This window comes from Scyliorhinus torazame, chromosome 9, assembly GCF_047496885.1.
Source record: "Scyliorhinus torazame isolate Kashiwa2021f chromosome 9, sScyTor2.1, whole genome shotgun sequence".
Taxonomy (NCBI): domain Eukaryota; kingdom Metazoa; phylum Chordata; class Chondrichthyes; order Carcharhiniformes; family Scyliorhinidae; genus Scyliorhinus; species Scyliorhinus torazame.
This window is the reverse complement of record NC_092715.1, coordinates 40148692-40172712: the sequence shown is the minus strand read 5'-3', so window position 1 is coordinate 40172712 and position 24021 is coordinate 40148692. Positions and strand designations below refer to the sequence as shown.

The window sequence follows — 24021 nt, the reverse complement described above, 5'->3', positions numbered from 1 at the left end:
CCGGGACATTGAAAACAACGCGAGAGGAGAGAAAGCCGGTACATTGAAAACAGCGCGAGTGGAGAGACAGCCGGGACATTGAAAACAGCGCGATAGGAGAGAAAGCCGGGACATTGAAAACAGCGCGAGTGGAGAGAAAGCTGGGACATTGAAAACAGCGCGAGAGGAGAGAAAGCCGGGACATTGAAAACAGCGCGAGAGGAGAGAAAGCCGGGACATTGAAAACAGCGCGAGTGGAGAGTGAGCCGGGACATTGAAAACAGCGCGAGTGGAGAGTGAGCCGGGACATTGAAAACAGCGCGAGTGGAGAGTGAGCCGGGACATTGAAAACAGCGCGAGAGGAGAGAACGTCGGGACATTGAAAACAGCGCGAGAGGGGAGAAAGCCAGGACATTGACAACAGCGCGAGAGGAGAGAAAGCCGGGACATTGAAAACAGCGCGAGTGGAGAGTGAGCTGGGACATTGAAAACAGCGCGAGTGGAGAGAAAGCCGGGACATTGAAAACAGCGCGGGAGGAGAGTGAGCCGGGACATTGAAAACAGCGCGGGAGGACAGTGAGCCGGGACATTGAAAACAGCGCGAGTGGAGAGTGAGCCGGGACATTGAAAACAGCGCGGGAGGAGAGAAAGCCGGGACATTGAAAACAGCGCGAGTGGAGAGACAGCCGGGACATTGAAAACAGCGCGAGTGGAGAGAAAGCCGGGACATTGAAAACAGCGCGAGAGGAGAGACAGCCGGGACATTGAAAACAGCGCGAGTGGAGAGACAGCCAGGACATTGAAAACAGCGCGAGTGGAGAGAAAGCCGGGACATTGAAAACAGCGCGAGAGGAGAGAAAGCCGGGACATTGAAAACAGCGCGAGTGGAGAGACAGCCGGGACATTGAAAACAGCGCGAGAGGAGAGAAAGCCGGTACATTGAAAACAGCGCGAGTGGAGAGACAGCCGGGACATTGAAAACAGCGCGATAGGAGAGAAAGCCGGGACATTGAAAACAGCGCGAGTGGAGAGAAAGCTGGGACATTGAAAACAGCGCGAGAGGAGAGAAAGCCGGGACATTGAAAACAGCGCGAGAGGAGAGAAAGCCGGGACATTGAAAACAGCGCGAGTGGAGAGTGAGCCGGGACATTGAAAACAGCGCGAGTGGAGAGTGAGCCGGGACATTGAAAACAGCGCGAGTGGAGAGTGAGCCGGGACATTGAAAACAGCGCGAGAGGAGAGAACGTCGGGACATTGAAAACAGCGCGAGAGGGGAGAAAGCCAGGACATTGACAACAGCGCGAGAGGAGAGAAAGCCGGGACATTGAAAACAGCGCGAGTGGAGAGTGAGCCGGGACATTGAAAACAGCGCGAGTGGAGAGAAAGCCGGGACATTGAAAACAGCGCGGGAGGAGAGTGAGCCGGGACATTGAAAACAGCGCGGGAGGAGAGTGAGCCGGGACATTGAAAACAGCGCGAGTGGAGAGTGAGCCGGGACATTGAAAACAGCGCGAGTGGAGAGTGAGCCAGGACATTGAAAACAGCGCGAGAGGAGAGACAGCCGGGACATTGAAAACAGCGCGAGAGGAGAGTGAGCCGGGACATTGAAAACAGCGCGAGAGGAGAGTGAGCCGGGACATTGAAAACAGCGCGGGAGGAGAGTGAGCCGGGACATTGAAAACAGCGCGAGTGGAGAGACAGCCGGGACATTGAAAACAGCGCGAGTGGAGAGTGAGCCGGGACATTGAAAACAGCGCGAGTGGAGAGAAAGCCGGGACATTGAAAACAGCGCGAGAGGAGAGAAAGCCGGGAGATTTAAAAAGCGCGGGAGGAGAGAGAGCTGGGACATTGAAAACAGCGCGAGTGGAGAGTGAGCCAGGACATTGAAAACAGCGCGAGAGGTGAGTGAGCCGGGACATTGAAAACAGCGCGGGAGGAGAGTGAGCCGGGACATTGAAAACAGCGCGAGAGGAGAGTGAGCCGGGACATTGAAAACAGCGCGAGTAGAGAGAAAGCCGGGACATTGAAAACAGCGCGAGTGGAGAGACAGCCGGGACATTGAAAACCGCGCGAGTGGAGAGTGAGCCGGGACATTGAAAACAGCGCGAGTGGAGAGAGAGCCGGGACATTGAAAACAGCGCGAGTGGAGAGACAGCCGGGACATTGAAAACAGCACGAGTGGAGAGACAGCCGGGACATTGAAAACAGCGCGAGTGGAGAGAGAGCCGGGACATTGAAAACAGCGCCAGTGGAGAGAGAGCCGGGACATTGAAAACAGCGCGAGTGGAGAGACAGCCGGGACATTGAAAACAGCGCGAGTGGAGAGAGAGCCGGGACATTGAAAACAGCACGAGTGGAGAGACAGCCGGGACATTGAAAACAGCGCGAGTGGAGAGTGAGCCGGGACATTGAAAACAGCGCGAGTGGAGAGAGAGCCGGGACATTGAAAACAGCGCGAGTGGAGAGACAGCCGGGACATTGAAAACAGCGCGAGTGGAGAGACAGCCGGGACATTGAAAACAGCGCGAGTGGAGAGACAGCCGGGACATTGAAAACAGCGCGAGAGGAGAGAAAGCCGGGACATTGAAAACAGCGCGTGTGGAGAGTGAGCCGGGACATTGAAAACAGCGCGAGAGGAGAGACAGCCGGGACATTGAAAACGGCGCGAGTGGAGAGAAAGCCGGGACATTGAAAACAGCGCGAGTGGAGAGACAGCCGGGACATTGAAAACCGCGCGAGTGGAGAGAAAGCCGGGACATTGAAAACAGCGCGAGTGGAGAGTGAGCCGGGACATTGAAAACAGCGCGGGAGGAGAGAAAGCCGGGACATTGAAAACAGCGCGAGTGGAGAGTGAGCCGGGACATTGAAAACAGCGCGAGTGGAGAGTGAGCCGGGACATTGAAAACAGCGCGAGAGGAGAGTGAGCCGGGACATTGAAAACAGCGCGAGTGGAGAGACAGCCGGGACATTGAAAACAGCGCGAGAGGAGAGTGAGCCGGGACATTGAAAACAGCGCGAGTGGATAGAGAGAGCCGGGACATTGAAAACAGCGCGAGTGGAGAGAAAGCCGGGACATTGAAAACAGCGCGAGTGGAGAGAGAGAGCCGGGACAGTGAAAACAGCGCGAGTGGAGAGACAGCCGGGACATTGAAAACAGCGCGAGTGGAGAGAAAGCCGGGACATTGAAAACAGCGCGAGTGGAGAGTGAGCCGGGACATTGAAAACAGCGCGAGTGGAGAGTGAGCCGGGACATTGAAAACAGCGCGAGTGGAGAGAAAGCCGGGACATTGAAAACAGCGCGGGAGGAGAGAAAGCCGGGACATTGAAAACAGCGCGAGTGGAGAGTGAGCCGGGACATTGAAAACAGCGCGAGTGGAGAGAAAGCCGGGACATTGAAAACAGCGCGAGAGGAGAGTGAGCCGGGACATTGAAAACAGCGCGAGAGGAGAGTGAGCCGGGACATTGAAAACAGCGCGAGAGGAGAGTGAGCCGGGACATTGAAAACAGCGCGGGAGGAGAGTGAGCCGGGACATTGAAAACAGCGCGAGTGGAGAGAAAGCCGGGACATTGAAAACAGCGCGAGTGGAGAGAGAGCCGGGACATTGAAAACAGAGTGAGAGGAGAGAAAGCCGGGACATTGAAAACAGCGCGAGAGGAGAGTGAGCCGGGACATTGAAAACAGCGCGAGTGGAGAGAAAGCCGGGACATTGAAAACAGCGCGAGTGGAGAGTGAGCCGGGACATTGAAAACAGCGCGAGTGGAGAGAAAGCCGGGACATTGAAAACAGCGCGAGTGGAGAGTGAGCCGGGACATTGAAAACAGCGCGAGTGGAGAGAAAGCCGGGACATTGAAAACAGCGCGAGTGGAGAGTGAGCCGGGACATTGAAAACAGCGCGGGAGGAGAGAAAGCCGGGACATTGAAAACAGCGCGAGTGGAGAGTGAGCCAGGACATTGAAAACAGCGCGGGAGGAGAGTGAGCCGGGACATTGAAAACAGCGCGAGAGGAGAGTGAGCCGGGACATTGAAAACAGCGCGGGAGGAGAGTGAGCCGGGACATTGAAAACAGCGCGGGAGGAGAGTGAGCCGGGACATTGAAAACAGCGCGAGTGGAGAGTGAGCCGGGACATTGAAAACAGCGCGAGTGGAGAGTGAGCCAGGACATTGAAAACAGCGCGAGAGGAGAGACAGCCGGGACATTGAAAACAGCGCGAGAGGAGAGTGAGCCGGGACATTGAAAACAGCGCGAGAGGAGAGTGAGCCGGGACATTGAAAACAGCGCGGGAGGAGAGTGAGCCGGGACATTGAAAACAGCGCGAGAGGAGAGTGAGCCGGGACATTGAAAACAGCGCGAGTGGAGAGACAGCCGGGACATTGAAAACAGCGCGAGTGGAGAGTGAGCCGGGACATTGAAAACAGCGCGAGTGGAGAGAAAGCCGGGACATTGAAAACAGCGCGGGAGGAGAGAAAGCCGGGAGATTTAAAAAGCGCGGGAGGAGAGAGAGCTGGGACATTGAAAACAGCGCGAGTGGAGAGTGAGCCAGGACATTGAAAACAGCGCGAGAGGTGAGTGAGCCGGGACATTGAAAACAGCGCGGGAGGAGAGTGAGCCGGGACATTGAAAACAGCGCGAGAGGAGAGTGAGCCGGGACATTGAAAACAGCGCGAGTAGAGAGAAAGCCGGGACATTGAAAACAGCGCGAGTGGAGAGACAGCCGGGACATTGAAAACCGCGCGAGTGGAGAGTGAGCCGGGACATTGAAAACAGCGCGAGTGGAGAGAGAGCCGGGACATTGAAAACAGCGCGAGTGGAGAGACAGCCGGGACATTGAAAACAGCACGAGTGGAGAGACAGCCGGGACATTGAAAACAGCGCGAGTGGAGAGAGAGCCGGGACATTGAAAACAGCGCGAGTGGAGAGAAAGCCGGGACATTGAAAACAGCGCGAGTGGAGAGAAAGCCGGGACATTGAAAACAGCGCGAGAGGAGAGTGAGCCGGGACATTGAAAACAGCGCGAGTGGAGAGAAAGCCGGGACATTGAAAACAGCGCGAGTGGAGAGTGAGCCGGGACATTGAAAACAGCGCGAGTGGAGAGAAAGCCGGGACATTGAAAACAGCGCGAGTGGAGAGTGAGCCGGGACATTGAAAACAGCGCGAGTGGAGAGAAAGCCGGGACATTGAAAACAGCGCGAGTGGAGAGTGAGCCGGGACATTGAAAACAGCGCGGGAGGAGAGAAAGCCGGGACATTGAAAACAGCGCGAGTGGAGAGTGAGCCAGGACATTGAAAACAGCGCGGGAGGAGAGTGAGCCGGGACATTGAAAACAGCGCGAGAGGAGAGTGAGCCGGGACATTGAAAACAGCGCGGGAGGAGAGTGAGCCGGGACATTGAAAACAGCGCGGGAGGAGAGTGAGCCGGGACATTGAAAACAGCGCGAGTGGAGAGTGAGCCGGGACATTGAAAACAGCGCGAGTGGAGAGTGAGCCAGGACATTGAAAACAGCGCGAGAGGAGAGACAGCCGGGACATTGAAAACAGCGCGAGAGGAGAGTGAGCCGGGACATTGAAAACAGCGCGAGAGGAGAGTGAGCCGGGACATTGAAAACAGCGCGGGAGGAGAGTGAGCCGGGACATTGAAAACAGCGCGAGAGGAGAGTGAGCCGGGACATTGAAAACAGCGCGAGTGGAGAGACAGCCGGGACATTGAAAACAGCGCAAGTGGAGAGTGAGCCGGGACATTGAAAACAGCGCGAGTGGAGAGAAAGCCGGGACATTGAAAACAGCGCGAGAGGAGAGAAAGCCGGGAGATTTAAAAAGCGCGGGAGGAGAGAGAGCTGGGACATTGAAAACAGCGCGAGTGGAGAGTGAGCCAGGACATTGAAAACAGCGCGAGAGGTGAGTGAGCCGGGACATTGAAAACAGCGCGGGAGGAGAGTGAGCCGGGACATTGAAAACAGCGCGAGAGGAGAGTGAGCCGGGACATTGAAAACAGCGCGAGTAGAGAGAAAGCCGGGACATTGAAAACAGCGCGAGTGGAGAGACAGCCGGGACATTGAAAACCGCGCGAGTGGAGAGTGAGCCGGGACATTGAAAACAGCGCGAGTGGAGAGAGAGCCGGGACATTGAAAACAGCGCGAGTGGAGAGACAGCCGGGACATTGAAAACAGCACGAGTGGAGAGACAGCCGGGACATTGAAAACAGCGCGAGTGGAGAGAGAGCCGGGACATTGAAAACAGCGCGAGTGGAGAGAGAGCCGGGACATTGAAAACAGCGCGAGTGGAGAGACAGCCGGGACATTGAAAACAGCGCGAGTGGAGAGAGAGCCGGGACATTGAAAACAGCACGAGTGGAGAGACAGCCGGGACATTGAAAACAGCGCGAGTGGAGAGTGAGCCGGGACATTGAAAACAGCGCGAGTGGAGAGAGAGCCGGGACATTGAAAACAGCGCGAGTGGAGAGACAGCCGGGACATTGAAAACAGCGCGAGTGGAGAGAGAGCCGGGACATTGAAAACAGCGCGAGTGGAGAGACAGCCGGGACATTGAAAACAGCGCGAGTGGAGAGACAGCCGGGACATTGAAAACAGCGCGAGTGGAGAGACAGCCGGGACATTGAAAACAGCGCGAGAGGAGAGAAAGCCGGGACATTGAAAACAGCGCGAGTGGAGAGTGAGCCGGGACATTGAAAACAGCGCGAGAGGAGAGACAGCCGGGACATTGAAAACGGCGCGAGTGGAGAGAAAGCCGGGACATTGAAAACAGCGCGAGTGGAGAGACAGCCGGGACATTGAAAACCGCGCGAGTGGAGAGAAAGCCGGGACATTGAAAACAGCGCGAGTGGAGAGTGAGCCGGGACATTGAAAACAGCGCGGGAGGAGAGAAAGCCGGGACATTGAAAACAGCGCGAGTGGAGAGACAGCCGGGACATTGAAAACCGCGCGAGTGGAGAGAAAGCCGGGACATTGAAAACAGCGCGAGTGGAGAGTGAGCCAGGACATTGAAAACAGCGCGAGTGGAGAGTGAGCCGGGACATTGAAAACAGCGCGAGAGGAGAGTGAGCCGGGACATTGAAAACAGCGCGAGTGGATAGAGAGAGCCGGGACATTGAAAACAGCGCGAGAGGAGAGAAAGCCGGGTCATTGAAAACAGCGCGAGAGGAGAGTGAGCCGGGACATTGAAAACAGCGCGAGTGGAGAGACAGCCGGGACATTGAAAACAGCGCGAGTGGAGAATGAGCCGGGACATTGAAAACAGCGCGAGTGGAGAGTGAGCCGGGACATTGAAAACAGCGCGAGTGGATAGAGAGAGCCGGGACATTGAAAACAGCGCGAGTGGGGAGAAAGCCGGGACATTGAAAACAGCGCGAGTGGAGAGAGAGAGCCGGGACAGTGAAAACAGCGCGAGTGGAGAGACAGCCGGGACATTGAAAACAGCGCGAGTGGAGAGAAAGCCGGGACATTGAAAACAGCGCGAGTGGAGAGTGAGCCGGGACATTGAAAACAGCGCGAGTGGAGAGTGAGCCGGGACATTGAAAACAGCGCGAGTGGAGAGAAAGCCGGGACATTGAAAACAGCGCGGGAGGAGAGAAAGCCGGGACATTGAAAACAGCGCGAGTGGAGAGTGAGCCGGGACATTGAAAACAGCGCGAGTGGAGAGTGAGCCGGGACATTGAAAACAGCGCGAGTGGAGAGTGAGCCGGGACATTGAAAACAGCGCGAGTGGAGAGACAGCCGGGACATTGAAAACAGCGCGGGAGGAGAGAAAGCCGGGACATTGAAAACAGCGCGAGTGGAGAGAAAGCCGGGAGATTTAAAAAGCGGGGGAGGAGAGAGAGCTGGGAGATTTTAAAAGCGCTGGAGATTTAAAAAGCGCGGGAGGAAAGAGAGCCGGGACATTGAAAACAGCGCGAGAGGAGAGAGAGCCGGGAGATTTAAAAAGCGCGGGAGCTGCGAGTCGGAGCGGAGATTTTAAAAGATCGCGGCCTAGTTTCAGGAGCCGTTCGGAGGAGGAGGAGCAGTCTCTGTCAGGGAGAGAACCTGAGAACATCTAAGACACTCAGAAGGTAATAAGTGATTTTTACTCATTTTTACTTTTATACCTTTTTCAAATTGTGTGTGTCGGGGGGAAACTGAAGTGACATCACAGAAAAGCTGTGACCTGAGTGGCTGGTTGGGAATCTACACTAAATTAAAAAAATTAAGCATTGGTAACTAATTAAACATAATTACTTAATTATAATTTAGAGGGGTATCTAAGCCAGAGATCGGAGAGTACTATATTTAGCTTTCGCATTTATATTAGAAATCTAGCGCTAGGAAACAGATAGTTAACAGTAACTTTAAAAAAAAATATATATATATAATATTTTTTTCAAATTTAAACTTTTAAGTTTAATTAATTGACGCAGTGTCAGTTAGAGGGGTGCAGTGCTCTGACTGAGATGTGGCAGGTCCGGGAGGCTTCCAGCGTCCCGGATGGCTTCATCTGCAGAAAGTGCACCCAACTGGAGCTCCTCACAGACCGCATAGTACGGTTGGAGCAGCAATTGGATGCACTTAGGAGCATGCAGGTGGTGGAAAGCGTCATAGATCGCGGTAATATAAATGTGGTCACACCCAAGGTGCAGGCAGAGAAATGGGTGACCACCAGAAAGGGCAGGCAGTCAGTGCAGGAATCCCCTGTGGTTATCCCCCTCTCGAACAGGTATACCCCTTTGGATACTGTCGGGGGGGATAGCCTATCAGGGGAAAACAGCAGCAGCCAGACCAGTGGCACCACGGCTGGCTCTGATGTTCAGAAGGGAGGGTCAAAGCACAGAAGAGCAATAGGAATAGGGGACTCTATAGTCAGGGGCACAGATAGGCGCTTCTGTGGACGTGAAAGAGACTCCAGGATGGTATGTTACCTCCCTGGTGCCAGGGTCCAGGATGTCTCCGAACGGGTAGAGGGCATCCTGAAGGGGGAGGGCAAACAGGCAGAGGTCGTTGTACATATTGGTACTAACGACATAGGCAGGAAGGGGCATGAGGTCCTGCAGCAGGAGTTCAGGGAGCTAGGCAGAAAGTTAAAAGACAGGACCTCTAGGGTTGTAATCTCGGGATTACTCCCTGTGCCACATGCCAGTGAGTCTAGAAATAGGAAGATAGAGCAGCTAAACACGTGGCTAAACGGCTGGTGTAGGATGGAGGGTTTCCGTTATCTGGACCACTGGGAGCTCATCCGGGGCAGGTGTGACCTATATAAGAAGGACGGGTTGCATCTAAACTGGATAGGCATAAATATCCTGGCCGCGAGGTTTGCTAGTGTCACATGGGAGGGTTTAAACTAGTATGGCAGGGGGGTGGGCATGGGAGCAATAGGTCAGAAGGTGAGAGCATTGAGGGAGAACTAGGGAATAGGGACAGTGGGGCTCTGAGGCAGAGCAGACAGGGAGAAGTTGCTGAACACAGCGGGTCTGGTGGCCTGAAGTGCATATGTTTTAATGCAAGAAGTATTACGGGTAAGGCAGATGAACTTAGAGCTTGGATTAGTACTTGGAACTATGATGTTGTTGCCATTACAGAGACCTGGTTGAGGGAAGGGCAGGATTGGCAGCTAAACGTTCCAGGATTTAGATGTTTCAGGCAGGATAGAGGGGGATGTAAAAGGGGTGGCGGAGTTGCGCTACTGGTTAGGGAGAATATCACAGCTGTACTGCGGGAGGACACCTCAGAGGACAGTGAGGCTATATAGGTAGAGATCAGGAATAAGAAGGGTGCAGTCACAATGTTGGGGGTTTACTACAGGCCTCCCAACAGCCAGCGGGAGATAGAGGAGCAGATAGGTAGACAGATTTTGGAAAAGAGTAAAAACAACAGGGTTGTGGTGATGGGAGACTTCAACTTCCCCAATATTGACTGGGACTCACTTAGTGCCAGGGGCTTAGATGGGGCGGAGTTTGTAAGGAGCATCCAGGAGGGCTTCTTAAAACAATATGTGGACAGTCCAACTAGGGAAGGGGCGGTACTGGACCTGGTATTGGGGAATGAGCCCGGCCAGGTGGTAGATGTTTCAGTAGGGGAGCATTTCGGGAACAGTGACCACAATTCAGTAAGTTTTAAAGTGCTGGTGGACAAGGATAAGAGTGGTCCTAGGATGAATGTGCTAAATTGGGGGAAGGCTAATTATATCAATATTAGGCGGGAACTGAAGAACATAGATTGGGGGCGGATGTTTGAGGGCAAATCAACATCTGACATGTGGGAGGCTTTCAAGTGTCAGTTGAAAGGAATTCAGGACCGGCATGTTCCTGTGAGGAAGAAGGATGAATACGGCAATTTTCGGGAACCTTGGATAACGAGAGATATTTTAGGCCTCGTCAAAAAGAAAAAGAAGGCATTTGTCAGGGCTAAAAGGCTGGGAACAGATGAAGCCTGTGTGGAATATAAGGAAAGTAGGAAGGAACTTAAGCAAGGAGTCAGGAGAGCTAGAAGGGGTCACGAAAAGTCATTGGCAAATAGGGTTAAGGGAAATCCCAAGGCTTTTTACACGTACATAAAAAGCAAGAGGGTAGCCAGGGAAAGGGTTGGCCCACTGAAGAATAGGCAAGGGAATCTATGTGTGGAGCCAGAGGAAATGGGCGAGGTACTAAATGAATACTTTGCATCAGTATTCACCAAAGAGAAGAAATTGGTAGATGTCGAGTCTGGAGAAGGGTTTGTAGATAGCCTGGGTCACATTGAGATCCAAAAAGACGAGGTGTTGGGTGTCTTAAAAAATATTAAGGTAGATAAGTCCCCAGGGCCTGATGGAATCTACCCCAGAATACTGAAGGAGGCTGGAGAGGAAATTGCTGAGGCCTTGACAGAAATCTTTGGATCCTCACTGTCTTCAGGTGATGTCCCGGAGGACTGGAGAATAGCCAATGTTGTTCCTCTGTTTATGAAGGGTAGCAAGGATAATCCAGGGAACTACAGGCCAGTGAGTCTTACTTCAGTGGTAGGGAAATTACTGGAGAGAATTCTTCGAGACAGGATCTACTCCCATTTGGAAGCAAATGGACGTATTAGTGAGAGGCAGCATGGTTTTGTGAAGGGGAGGTCGTGTCTCACTAACTTGATAAGAGATTTTCGAGGAGATCACTAAGTTGATTGATGCAGGTAGGGCAGTGGATGTTGTCTATATGGACTTCAGTAAGGCCTTTTACAAGGTCTCTCATGGTAGACTAGTACAAAAGGTGAAGTCACACGGGATCAGGGGTGAGCTGGCAAGGTGGATACAGAACTGGCTAGGTCATAGAAGGCATAGAGTAGCAATGGAAGGATGCTTTTCTAATTGGAGGGCTGTGACCAGTGGTGTTCCGCAGGGATCAGTGCTGGGACCTTTGCTCTTTGTAGTATATATAAATGATTTGGAGGAAAATGTAACTGGTCTGATTAGTAAGTTTGCAGACGACACAAAGGTTGGTGGAATTGCGGATAGCGATGAGGACTGTCAGAGGATACAGCAGGATTTAGATTGTTTGGAGACTTGGGCGGAGAGATGGCAGATGGAGTTTAATCCGGACAAATGTGAGGTAATGCATTTTGGAAGGTCTAATGCAGGTAGGGAATATACAGTGAATGGTAGAACCCTCAAGAGTATTGAAAGTCAAAGAGATCTAGGAGTACAGGTCCACAGGTCACTGAAAGGGGCAACACAGGTGGAGAAGGTAGTCAAGAAGGCATACGGCATGCTTGCCTTCATTGGCCGGGGCATTGAGTATAAGAATTGGCAAGTCATGTTGCAGCTGTATAGAACCTTAGTTAGGCCACACTTGGAGTATAGTGTTCAATTCTGGTCGCCACACTACCAGAAGGATGTGGAGGCTTTAGAGAGGGTGCAGAAGAGATTTACCAGAATGTTGCCTGGTATGGAGGGCATTAGGTATGAGGAGCGGTTGAATATACTCGGTTTGTTCTCACTGGAACGAAGGAGGTTGAGGGGCGACCTGATAGAGGTCTACAAAATTATGAGGGGCATAGACAGAGTGGATAGTCAGAGGCTTTTCCCCGGGGTAGAGGGGTCAATTACTAGGGGGCATAGGTTTAAGGTGAGAGGGGCAAGGTTTAGAGTAGATGTACGAGGCAAGTTTTTTACGCAGAGGGTAGTGGGTGCCTGGAACTCGCTACCGGAGGAGGTGGTGGAAGCAGGGACGATAGTGACATTTAAGGGGCATCTTGACAAATACATGAATAGGATGGGAATAGAGGGATACGGACCCAGGAAGTGTAGAAGATTGTAGTTTAGTCGGGCAGCATGGTTGGCACGGGCTTGGAGGGCCGAAGGGCCTGTTCCTGTGCTGTACATTTCTTTGTTCTTTGTTAAACTCATTAATAGAAATGAACAAGATGCTCCTGTTTTAGCCAGGGTGATTTAATCAGGATCCATTGTCCTCTGAAACACTCATGTTTGATCAGCTATTCGTCAATTATGGAGCCTGATGGCCTCTTTGTTTACCGTTCTTCCTATTGCAAAGTTGATCTCTACTGTCTCGAAGTTAGTTACATATTCATAGCATTTTTTTTGCCTATTTGTGTTAATGTGATAAATACTGTAATTGGGTGATCATAAAGTTCTGTTTAGTGATAATGAGTTTCTGTGCTGACTTGAGTGGTCTGGTAGACAGGCAGTATCGATTCCTGCCAAGGCCTTATTTCGTAGTTCCTGTTTTCAGGTCAAAATGCCTTTCTCTCTCTGCCAGCCTGTCCTAGTACCACAAAATGTTTTAAATTGGGGTGAAATTATGCTCTGGTCTATTCACTTGTGCAATTGAAAATTCCCTGTAACCCTTTTTGAAAAAAAAGTTTCACATTTTTTCTGAGACATAAAACTAATTCACTTTGAAGTGGATATCATCCAAAACCATGAGAATTTTTTTTGAGATGCGGGCAGGTTGTTTCCACTGGAGGGTGAAAGCAGAACTAGGGGCCATAGCCTCAAAATAAGGGGAAGTAGATTGAGGACTGAGCTAAGGAGGAATGTCTTCACCCAAAGGGTTGTGAATCTATGGAATTCCCTGCCCAGTGAAGCAGTGGAGGCTCCTTCATTAAATGTTTTCAAGATAAAGATAGATAGTTTTTTGAAGAATAAAGGGTTATGGTGTTCGGGCGGGAAAGTGGAGCTGAGTCAAGATCAGCCATGATCTCATTGAATGGCGGAGCAGGCTCAAAGGGCCAGATGGCCTATTCCTGCTCCTAGTTCTTATGTAAATAAGTACCACGCAAGATAATAAGCCTACGCCTGATGAGCTGCATTACCAATAACTGGGTTTTCCTGAATTTGTTCTCCTTTTCGTTTAGGTGCTGCATGCAGTAAATGTCCAGGACTTGACAAGTTTCATTTTATGGTTTACAATTCATTGAACATCTCCGAACAGATCGTAGACTGCATTTAAAGCTGCTGAGATGCATCACTTTCAAAGACCTTGAAGGGCTTGTGACTGTTTACACTCGGCATTCTGAACCTAAATGTCAACTCTCGACTCCAGCTGCAATCTGCTGAATTTAGTTTGGACCATTATCAACAATGTGAAATGGAACTTGAGCCATATTGATTTGCCAATTAAGTGAATGCATATTCAGTTTCAGAGATGTACTGTAAATTAAATTAATGAATTTTACATTTTGTGTGTGCACATGGAAACAAGTGGCCCCTTCAGGCCCCCAGGCTTCTGCTACTGTTATATCATGATTGATCTGTACCGTAACTCCATTTACTGATATTTTTGACCTTCAGTAAGTTATTTTGAACCTTGAAGAAGACTGTGAATAATTGGAGAACCCAGAATTTTAATAGAATTAGCTATTCGTGGGTATGTTTGAAGATCCAGGAAAACAGGTTTTCCAGCCCCTCAAGCCTGTTGTGCTATTCAATCAGAAATAACTGCTACCTCACAGCGCCAGGGACTCGGGTTCGATTCTGGTCTTGGGGGACTGTGTGGAGTCTGCATGTTCTCGCCTTGTCTGCAAGGGTTTCCTCCAGGTTCTCCGGTTTCCTCCCACAGTCCAAAGATGTACAATTCAGCTAGGCTTTCAGGGATAGGGTGGGAGAGTGGTCCTTCTTTCGGCAGGTCGGTGCAGACTTGATGGGCCGAATGGCCTCCTTCTGCGTTGTAGGGATTTTTTTTTTTTTAATTCATTCACTTGCTTTTGATCTATAACTCAGACTCTTGGGTGGCAAGTTGGTAGTCTGTTGAACCGCAATGTCGTTAATGTCGGACCTGCATGAATATAGTGGTGATAATGTAACTCCAAATAGCCTCTGCTTCTTGAGTGCCTATACTGAGATGCAAGACTGTCCCCTGATGAAAAAACCTGACACTGAGTTGTACCGGGTACACCATCACTTCGGCCTGGTGAAAAGCTACATCTTTCAAATGTTGACTTGAAGGAATGATTTTAAAATGTTTAAAAAGAAAGGCACTCTATTACAATGGTTCTAGCGTTAAAAACTAACTGCCTGTGAGCAGGACTCTGGATACATGCACAAATCAGTCGAGAGAGAATGATTTGAAGAAGTGCCCCCAAGTGTGATTTTTATTTGCACTTTGCATTATCGATGCAGGCTGAGATGAATAGTAACATCATCTCCCACAAACGGTTTTGTGCTTTGTCGTCGTGAGAAAGAGTTTAGGTAGCAAGGATTGAGAGGTTGCTGACGTGGTGTTGCAGCTGTGGCTATTACACTGCCCTTTTGGAACTTATTTTGCCATTGTTCTACTTAACTGATGCACTGCCAACTGTTGCCAATTGTTGAGCTGCAATTAAGCAGCTCTCCATTTACAGTGTCTGACTAATCTCTGTTATTTTGCCATGTCAGTATAACCTCTGCCCTCGCAAGTTGAGCAACAGGTTCAGGAGTTAGAAGTACAGCCGCTCGAGCTGCTCTGTTATTCAATAAGATTATAGCTGATCATCCACATCAATTTCAGAATTAAAATGATTACCAATTAGCAGAAAAAAAGATGGATCAAAACGATTTATGCAGCAACTGATATTAAAGAGTTGACACTACATTTTTGTGGAGGATAGCTTTACTTTTATGAACATTTCTACAAGTCAAAAATAATATTCAATAAGTTCAACGTCGTAAAAATGTCCCACGGTACTTCATTGGAGATTTAGTGAACAAAATTTAACACCGAGCCACGAGGAGCTATGAGGACAAATGACCATAACTCGGCCAAAGAATTCCAAGGAGTATTTAAACGGAGGCGGAGAGGGGTAGCGAGGTGGAGAGGTTTAGGGAAGGGAGTCCAGAGCTCTGTTAACTGGTGGAGTGAATAATATTGAGAACACAGAGGTAAGAATTGGATGAGTGTTGAAATCTCAGAGGTTACATAAAAACATACATTTCCTACAGTGCAGAAGGAGACTATTCGGCCCATCAAGAAATTCAAAGATCTCTTTTTCAGGTGCGAAATGGTTGTCGCAAGTCTCCAATATGGTGCTGGGAAGCATGCACCCATTGTGAGCCACCCAACTTAGTGTAAGTAATAAGGTAGTTAGTACCTGTGTGCACTACTCAACCACTTTGTGACAGCCTGAAGTAACAGACTTGGAAATGTATCGCCGTTCCTTCACTGTTGCTGGGGCAAAATACACATTGGTCCACTGATTCCCAAATCAAGAGTTCTCCTTCCCTCATGGCTCACATATGTTCCATGGCATAATAAATATTAGCGCAGGGTATAGAATTATTTTCAGTTCTAACTCCCTCCCTAATAGCACTGTGGGTGTACCTATACCTCAGGGGCTGCAGTGGTTCAAGAAGGCAGCTCATCACCACCTTCTGAAGGGGAACTAGGGAAGGGCAATAAATGCTGGCCTAACCAATCCGACCTATCACTGAGATACAGCAATCCATTTTATTAACTTGCAAGTTTATCACCCAACATATCGCACGCAGAACCTGAGATAAAGGTGCAATAAACTGCAACATTGATGATATGAGACAAGAAACTTTGGTCGCAAACTTGCAAAATAGAGTGGACTAAGCCATCCTAATTGCCCGGTCCTCTTCCTAATGCATTCTCAATTTCTCAAAAATACATTTTTGATTTTAAAGTTAGCGAATTGGTTGGTTAATGAGTAAAAGTTAGGGATTATGGCACAGTGGAGGCCATTCTGCCTATCGTGCCACTGTTGACTCATTGAAAGAGCAGTTGTGCTTAGCCCCAGCTTTTCATCTACATTCCTGTAAGTTCAACAACCTTAACTAGCAATCCAACTCTCTTTTAAAATTATTTTTCAATCGGCTTCCACCACTTTTTCAGGTGAGCTAGTTCCAGATTCTGGTACCAATGACTTGTGCCTGTTCCCCTGCACTCATTTCATGGTATCATTCACCTGATACAAGACAGGCAACAAACCGTTCCAGTGTGTGGTTACAGGAACATCTGTCTATGCCCCCAACTATCGATTTTCACGTGACTATTGCACTTCTATTCCCTTTGCTTCTCATCTGCAGTTAAATGCCCCATGGGGGTTTGATCCTTACTGCATTCCTCCAAAGAGTCATCACCCAGTTATCACAGTTGAAATCTTGTTTTGCAAAAGGCATTAGCTTAGGGGATTCCTGCATTACCAGCGCCTTCTTGTCTGCTGGTCACCTGTTCCCTCACCTCCTGCACCTTCTGTAGTAGCAGGGTTCATCTCAGACTCGCAGATGCACAGCTATGCCTCTAGATGCTCCTCAGGCTCAGAAACTCAGACATATACAGGATGTTCGGGTTTTCTTGAATTCCCACACCAAACAGGATGCATATTTAGCAGATTCCTGTTTGCCTGTGTTGCTCGTTTTAGCCTTAGTTTAATTGCTCTTGTTCTATCACCTTTGCTCTTGAGTCGCCAGGTATCTTTCTGATCCCGCCACGTGGTTCAAGTCCGAGTAATGATCAATAATCCAACACACTGCTTAGTAAGAGTTAAATCAACGCACATTTATTATATACAGTAATCAATACTTTTACATTAATTCTACTTCTAAGCTACTTCCTACAACTAACAGGCCAATACTTAACTTTGGGAATGGCCCACCAGGTCAAGGAAACAAATGGCCTTTCGTATGGGTTCTGAGCCTGCGGGATTCAAAGCTGGTACAGGTTGATAGCCAGGAGCGCCCATCTCGTAGCGAGCATTGAAGTAAGACTTAAGATTCTAGCGGCTGTTGCAGCTGGATGAAGATGTGGGGGTGTGGGGATGACCTTGGCAAGGTCATTGATGACGATGAACATCTTGCCAAGGTCATCCCCACTACTTGCCTTCAAACAACCGCGCAACCTCAAACAAACCATTGTTTGCAGCAAACTACCCAGTCTTCAGAACAGTGACCACAACACCACACAACCCTGCCATGGCAATCTCTGCAAGACGTGCCAGATCATCGACATGGATACCACTATTACACGTGAGAACACCACCCACCAGGTACGCGGTACATACTCGTGTGACTCGGCCAACGTTGTCTACCTCATACGCTGCAGGAAAGTATGTCCCGAAGCGTGGTACATTGGCGAGACCATGCAGACGCTGCGACAACGAATGAACGGACATCGCGCAACAATCACCAGGCAGGAATGTTCCCTTCCAGTCGGGGAACACTTCAGCAGTCAAGGGCATTCAGCCTCTGATCTCCGGGTAAGCGTTCTCCAAGGCGGCCTTCAGGACGCGCGACAACGCAGAATCCCCGAGCAGAAACTTATAGCCAAGATCCGCACACGTGAGTGCGGCCTCAACCGGGACCTGGGATTCATGTCGCATTACATTCATCCCCCACCATCTGGCCTGCGAAATCCAACCAACTGTCCTGGCTTGACACAATTCACACCTTTTTAACCTGGGGTTACCTCATCTCTGGATCTGTAAAGATTTAATCACCTGCTAATGGTCGCATTCCAAGCATTGTTTGGCATCTTTGAATCTGGCTATATATGTGTTTCTGGAACATACCTCTTCATTCACCTGAGGAAGGAGCAGCGCTCCGAAAGCTAGTGACATCGAAACAAACCTGTTGGACTTTAACCTGGTGTTGTAAGACTTCGTACTGTGCTCACCCCGGCATCTCCACATCATGGCTACCATCGACACCGCAAACTGCCGGCTCAAAGTGGAGAGGATCTCCAGGAAGATCGCGCATATAGACACTGACATTAAGTTTCTACAAAGATGCAAGAAAGCAGACAAGATCCCGAAAGGGCTACAGATCACAAACCCACTCAAGTCGACCTACAACACAGACTACGCTGAGAGACTCTGCCGTCGCACCTCTCTCACACTCCTCAACCACCTCGTCTGCCAGCTCTACAGCAGACGACGCAACCTTGAACCCAAGGTAGAGGCCATATTCTCAACTTGCGCTCAGGATGCAGCAGACCAGCTGCGGAACACCGCCAAACAGATGAGACAACAATACTATGCCACCTATATGCATACCAAGAACAGGAAGCTTGAGAAACTCGGCATCACCACCAGCAGCAACCAAGCCACCCCCGGTGCCACAGTAGAAAATAATACAGGGAAATCTATTGTCAACTTGTCAGACTACACCCTTCAACCAGACGAAATCGAAGTCCTCAGCAGAGGGCTCAATTTCTGCACCACCACCAAAATGGACCCCATCAGTCTTGCGGCAGACACGGAGGAATTCATCAGGCGAATGAGGCTCCGGGAATTCTTCCACAGACCCCAAGAGGCCAACAGCAAACCCCAGCAGACTATCAATGAACCGGAACAGCAAACCGAGAGATCTGCGGTGCAGCAACCGAAGAGGAAAGAGTCGAATTGGACCCCTCCGGAAGGCCGCTGCCTTAGACTCGGCATGTATGCTCAAGCTGTCAGGAGTCGCGTCAATGCCAGATTCATCAGTCGCATTCACAAGACAGCCCCGAACGTCACCCAAGCACAACGCAATGCCATCCGCGCTCTCAAGACCAACCGCAGCATCGTCATCAAACCAGCAAGCAAAGGAGGGGCCACTGTCGTACTGAACAGAACGGACTACTGCAAAGAAGTATACCGACAACTGAACAACCAAGAACACTACAGACAGTTACCCGCAGATCCGACCAAGGAACACATCCGCCAACTTAACAGACTGATCAAGACCTTGGATCCAGATCTTCAGAGCACCCTACGTGCTCTCATCCCACGCACTCCCCGCATCGGAGATCTCTACTGCCTCCCGAAAATACATAAGGCCAACACACCTGGCCGCCCTATCGTTTCAGGCAATGGGACCTTGTGTGAGAACCTCTCTGGCTACATCGAGGGCATCTTGAAACCCATCGTACAAGGTACGCCCAGCTTCTGTCGCGACACTACGGACTTCCTGCAGAAACTCAGCACCCATGGACCAGTTGAACCAGGAACATTCCTCGTCACAATGGACGTCTCGGCACTCTACACCAGCATCCCCCATGACGACGGCATTGCTGCAACAGCCTCAGTACTCAACACCGACAACTGCCAATCTCCAGACGCAATTCTGCAACTCATCCGCTTCATTCTGGATCACAATGTCTTCACCTTCGACAACAAGTTCTTCATCCAGACGCACGGAACAGCCATGGGGACCAAATTCGCACCCCAATACGCCAACATCTTCATGCACAAGTTTGAACAGGACCTACTCACCGCACAGGACCTTCAACCGACGTTATACACCAGATACATTGATGACATTTTTTTCCTTTGGACCCACGGCGAAGAATCACTGAAACGACTACACGATGACATTAATAAGTTCCATCCAACCATCAGGCTCACCATGGACTACTCTCCAAAATCAGTTGCATTCTTGGACACACTCGTCTCCATCAAGGACGGTCACCTCAGCACTTTGCTTTACCGCAAACCCACGGATAACCTCACGATGCTCCACTTCTCCAGCTTCCACCCTAAACACATTAAAGAAGCCATCCCCTATGGACAAGCGCTCCGTATACACAGGATTTGCTCAGACGAGGAGGAGCGTAACAGACATCTACAGACGTTGAAAGATGCCCTCGTACGAACGGGATATGACACTCGACTCATCGATCGACAGTTCCAACGCGCCACAGCGAAAAACTGCACCAACCTCCTCAGAAGACAAACATGGGACACAACTGACAGAATACCCTTCGTCGTCCAGTACTTCCCCGGAGCGGAGAAACTACGTCATCTTCTTCACAGCCTTCAACACGTCATTGATGACGATGAACATCTTGCCAAGGTCATCCCCACACCCCCACTACTTGCCTTCAAACAACCGCGCAACCTCAAACGAACCATTGTTTGCAGCAAACTACCCAGTCTTCAGAACAGTGACCACGACACCACACAACCCTGCCATGGCAATCTCTGCAAGACGTGCCAGATCATCGACATGGATACCACTATTACACGTGAGAACACCACCCACCAGGTACGCGGTACATACTCGTGCGACTCGGCCAACGTTGTCTACCTCATACGCTGCAGGAAAGGATGTCCCGAAGCATGGTACATTGGCGAGACCATGCAGACGCTGCGACAACGAATGAACGGACATCGCGCAACAATCACCAGGCAGGAATGTTCCCTTCCAGTCGGGGAACACTTCAGCAGTCAAGGGCATTCAGCCTCTGATCTCCGGGTAAGCGTTCTCCAAGGCGGCCTTCAGGACGCGCGACAACGCAGAATTGCCGAGCAGAAACTTATAGCCAAGTTCCGTACACATGAGTGCGGCCTCAACCGGGACCTGGGATTCATGTTGCATTACATTCATCCCCCACCATCTGGCCTGCAAAATCCTACCAACTGTCCTGGCTTGACACAATTCACACCTCTTTAACCTGGGGTTACCCCATCTCTGGATCTGTAAAGATTTAATCACCTGCTAATGGTCGCATTCCAAGCATTGTTTGGCATCTTTGAATCTGGCTATATATGTGTTTCTGGAACATACCTCTTCATTCACCTGAGGAAGGAGCAGCGCTCCGAAAGCTAGTGACATCGAAACAAACCTGTTGGACTTTAACCTGGCATTTAAATATAGCACCTTTAATTCTCTATTGACCGTCCCTTTTTGTTTTCTTAGTGTGGTGGACCTTGGTTTACTGAGCCTTTCCATACATTGTGTCATATTTTGTGGGATGGGGACTATCGTAACCTTTCCTGAGTTCTGTCTTTTCGTGCTTTTTTGTATTCCTAAGCAGCTATGCTTGCCACTGATTACTTCACCTCTTGGTTCCCTGACTTTCCCTTCCCACCCAATCTCTAGTTTAAAGTCCTATTGACCACCCTATTTACTCTTTTCACCAGAACACTGGTCCCAGCTCGGTTCAGGTGGCGACCATCCCAACGGTATAGGTCCCCCCTGTCCCAAAACTGATGCCAGTGTCCCATGAAAAGGAACCCCTCTTTCCCACACCACTCTTTCAGCCACGTGTTAACTTCCTTTATTCTTGCCTCCCTGTGCCAATTTGCACGTGGCTCAGGCAGTAATCCGGAGATTATGACCCTTGAGGACCTGTTTTTTAATTTGAATCCTAGCTCTTTATAATCTCTAAACAGGTCCTCTTTCCTAGACTTGCCTATGTTGTTGGTACCGACATGGACCACAACAACTGGATCCTCCCCCTCACTCTCCAGTATTCTTTCAAACCGGTCAGAGATGTCCCGCGCCCTAGCACCGGGCAGGCAACATACCATGCGGGACTCTTTATCCTGCTCACAAAGGGTACTATCTATCCCCCTGATAATAGAATCCCCTACAACTACAACTTGCCTATTTACTCCCTCCCCTTGAATGGCCTGCTGAACCATGGTGCTTTGGTCAGCTGACTCATCCTTCCTGCAGCCCTGTTCACCATTCACATAGGGAGCAAGTGCCTCGTACCTGTTGGACAGGGTCAAGGGCTGAGGCTCCTGAGTTCCTGACTGCTGGTTCCCTTTACCTGCCTGACTTGCACTCACACCCTGCTGTCCCTGGCCACTGGCAGGATTTAAACTACTTACACTGACAGGTGTGACTGCCTCCTGAAACACAGTGTCCAGGTAAGTCTCCCCCTCCCGGATGTGCCTCAGTGTTTGAAGCTCAGACTCCAGCTCATGAACTCTGAGCCGGAGCTCTTCGAGCAGCCAACACTTACTGCAGATGTGGTCGCTGCAGCTCGCAATGGGATCTGCCAGCTCCCACATCAAGCAGCTCAAGCACATCACCTGACCAGCCAACACTAATTAATTAATTAGTTTAATTTAAGTTTACGAGTTTAGCTGTGTTTTTTTTAAAATTTGGGGCAGATTTGCTATCAACCAATCAGATCACGGGCTTCCGGTTTCGGTGATGCACTGCTAAGCCGCACGTTTCGGCAGCTCCCGTTCTAACGGACTTTTGGGCTCTTATCGGGAGCCCCAACGGAATTTATTTTCGACCTAACCCGTGGGGTGACGAAGGAAGGAGTCCCCCCCGGGTGTGTATGGAAAGGAGCGGCGGGAGTGGCCAGATTGCGAAGGATCCTTTGGAGCAGCGGCAGAGATGAGAAGGGAGAAGCAAGATGGCGGCGGATGGAGCCCAGATGGTATGGGGCCCGGACCAGCAGGAGTTTCTCCGACGATGTGTGGAGGAGCTTAAGAAAGAGATGCTGGCGCCGATGCTACTGGCAATCGAGGGACTGAAGGAAACACAAAAGGTCCAGGCGATGGAGCTCCGTGGAGTGAAGGCAAAGGCAGCCGAGAATGAAGATGAGATACAGGGCCTGGTGGTAAAAACGGAGACACACGAGGCACTACACAAGAGTTGCATAGAAAGGCTGGAAGCCCTGGAGAACAGCTCGAGGAGGAAAAACCTACGGATTCTAGGTCTCCCCGAAGGAGCAGAGGGAGCTGATGTTGGGGCTTATGTGAGCACGATGCTCCACACGCTAATGGGAGCTGAGGCCCCAACGGGCCCCCTGGAAGTGGAGGGAGCGTACCGGGTCCTCGTGAGAAGACCAAAGGCAGGTGAAACACCAAGAGCAATAGTGGTGAAGTTCCATCGCTACATGGACAGAGAGATGGTCCTGAGCTGGGACAAGAAGGCATGGAGTAGCAAATGGGAGAATGCGGTGATACGTGTGTATCAGGACTGGAGTGCGGAGGTGGTGAGAAGGAGGGAGAGCTTTAACCGGGCCAAGGCGGTGCTCCATGGGAAGAAAATAAAATTTGGGATGCTGCAGCCGGCGCGATTGTGGGTCACGCATCAGGGCAAGCACCACTACTTCGAGACGGCGGATGAGGCATGGACATTCATCCAAGAAGAGAAACTGGACTAGATTTGAGAGTTTGATGTTTGGAGAGAAGCAGCGAGGTGGTGGTACAGGAATGTAAAGTGGGGAAAGGGAAGGGCTATTGTACAGCAATGTTGGACAGGGAATTTCTCTCCCCTCGATGGGGGGGACACGAAGAAATGTGGGCGCCGGTGGAAAAAGGGTCAGGGAAGGGGAATGAGGGAACTGCGCCATAGGGGGCGGAGCCGAGAGGAAAGCGCGGGTATTTTCCCACGCTATGGAAATTATAGCGGGAAAACGGGCGCAGGAAGGAAGGGAGCACCACATGCAGGGAGGTCAAAGAGTGAACGGGGGGTAGCTGAGGTCAGCCAGAGTTAGCTGACTTCCGGAAGCAATATGGGGGGAGTAACCAAGCTAGAGGGGAATCTAGCGGGGGGGGGGGGGGGGGGGGGGGGGGGAATTGACTGGGTTGCTGCTGCTGAGTGCAAGGGGGAGCTGGTAAGAGATGAGGTGATCGGGGCGGGATGGCGCTGCCTGGGGGACAGACTGGTGCGCGGGACCTGGATGGGGAGATGGCCTAAAAAAGGGGATGGCTAGTCGACGAGGGGGGGGTGGGGGGTGGGGGTGAATGGCCCCCCAATCCGGCTGATCACGTGGAATGTGAGAGGCTTAAATGGGCTGATTAAGAGGGCACGGGTGTTTGCGCACTTAAAGAGTCTGAAGGCGGACGTAGTCATGTTCCAGGAGACGCACCTGAAGGTGGCGGATCAGGTTAGATTAAGATTAGATTAAGGGT

At 50.6% G+C, this 24021-nt stretch overlaps 1 protein-coding gene and 1 long non-coding RNA gene across 2 annotated transcripts in view; one reads left to right on the top strand and one right to left on the bottom strand.

Moving 5' to 3' along the window:
* The window catches only part of LOC140429164 (N(4)-(Beta-N-acetylglucosaminyl)-L-asparaginase-like), a 52807-nt gene extending 37798 nt beyond the window's left edge, over positions 1-15009 (top strand). The window contains exon 9 of the mRNA XM_072515805.1: positions 13297-15009. Coding sequence (XP_072371906.1) covers positions 13297-13391 — 95 coding nt within the window. The 3' untranslated portion in view covers positions 13392-15009. The remainder of the gene's footprint in view (positions 1-13296) is intronic.
* The window catches only part of LOC140429165 (uncharacterized), a 70997-nt gene that overhangs the window by 29518 nt on the left and 17458 nt on the right, over positions 1-24021 (bottom strand). The window lies entirely within an intron of this gene.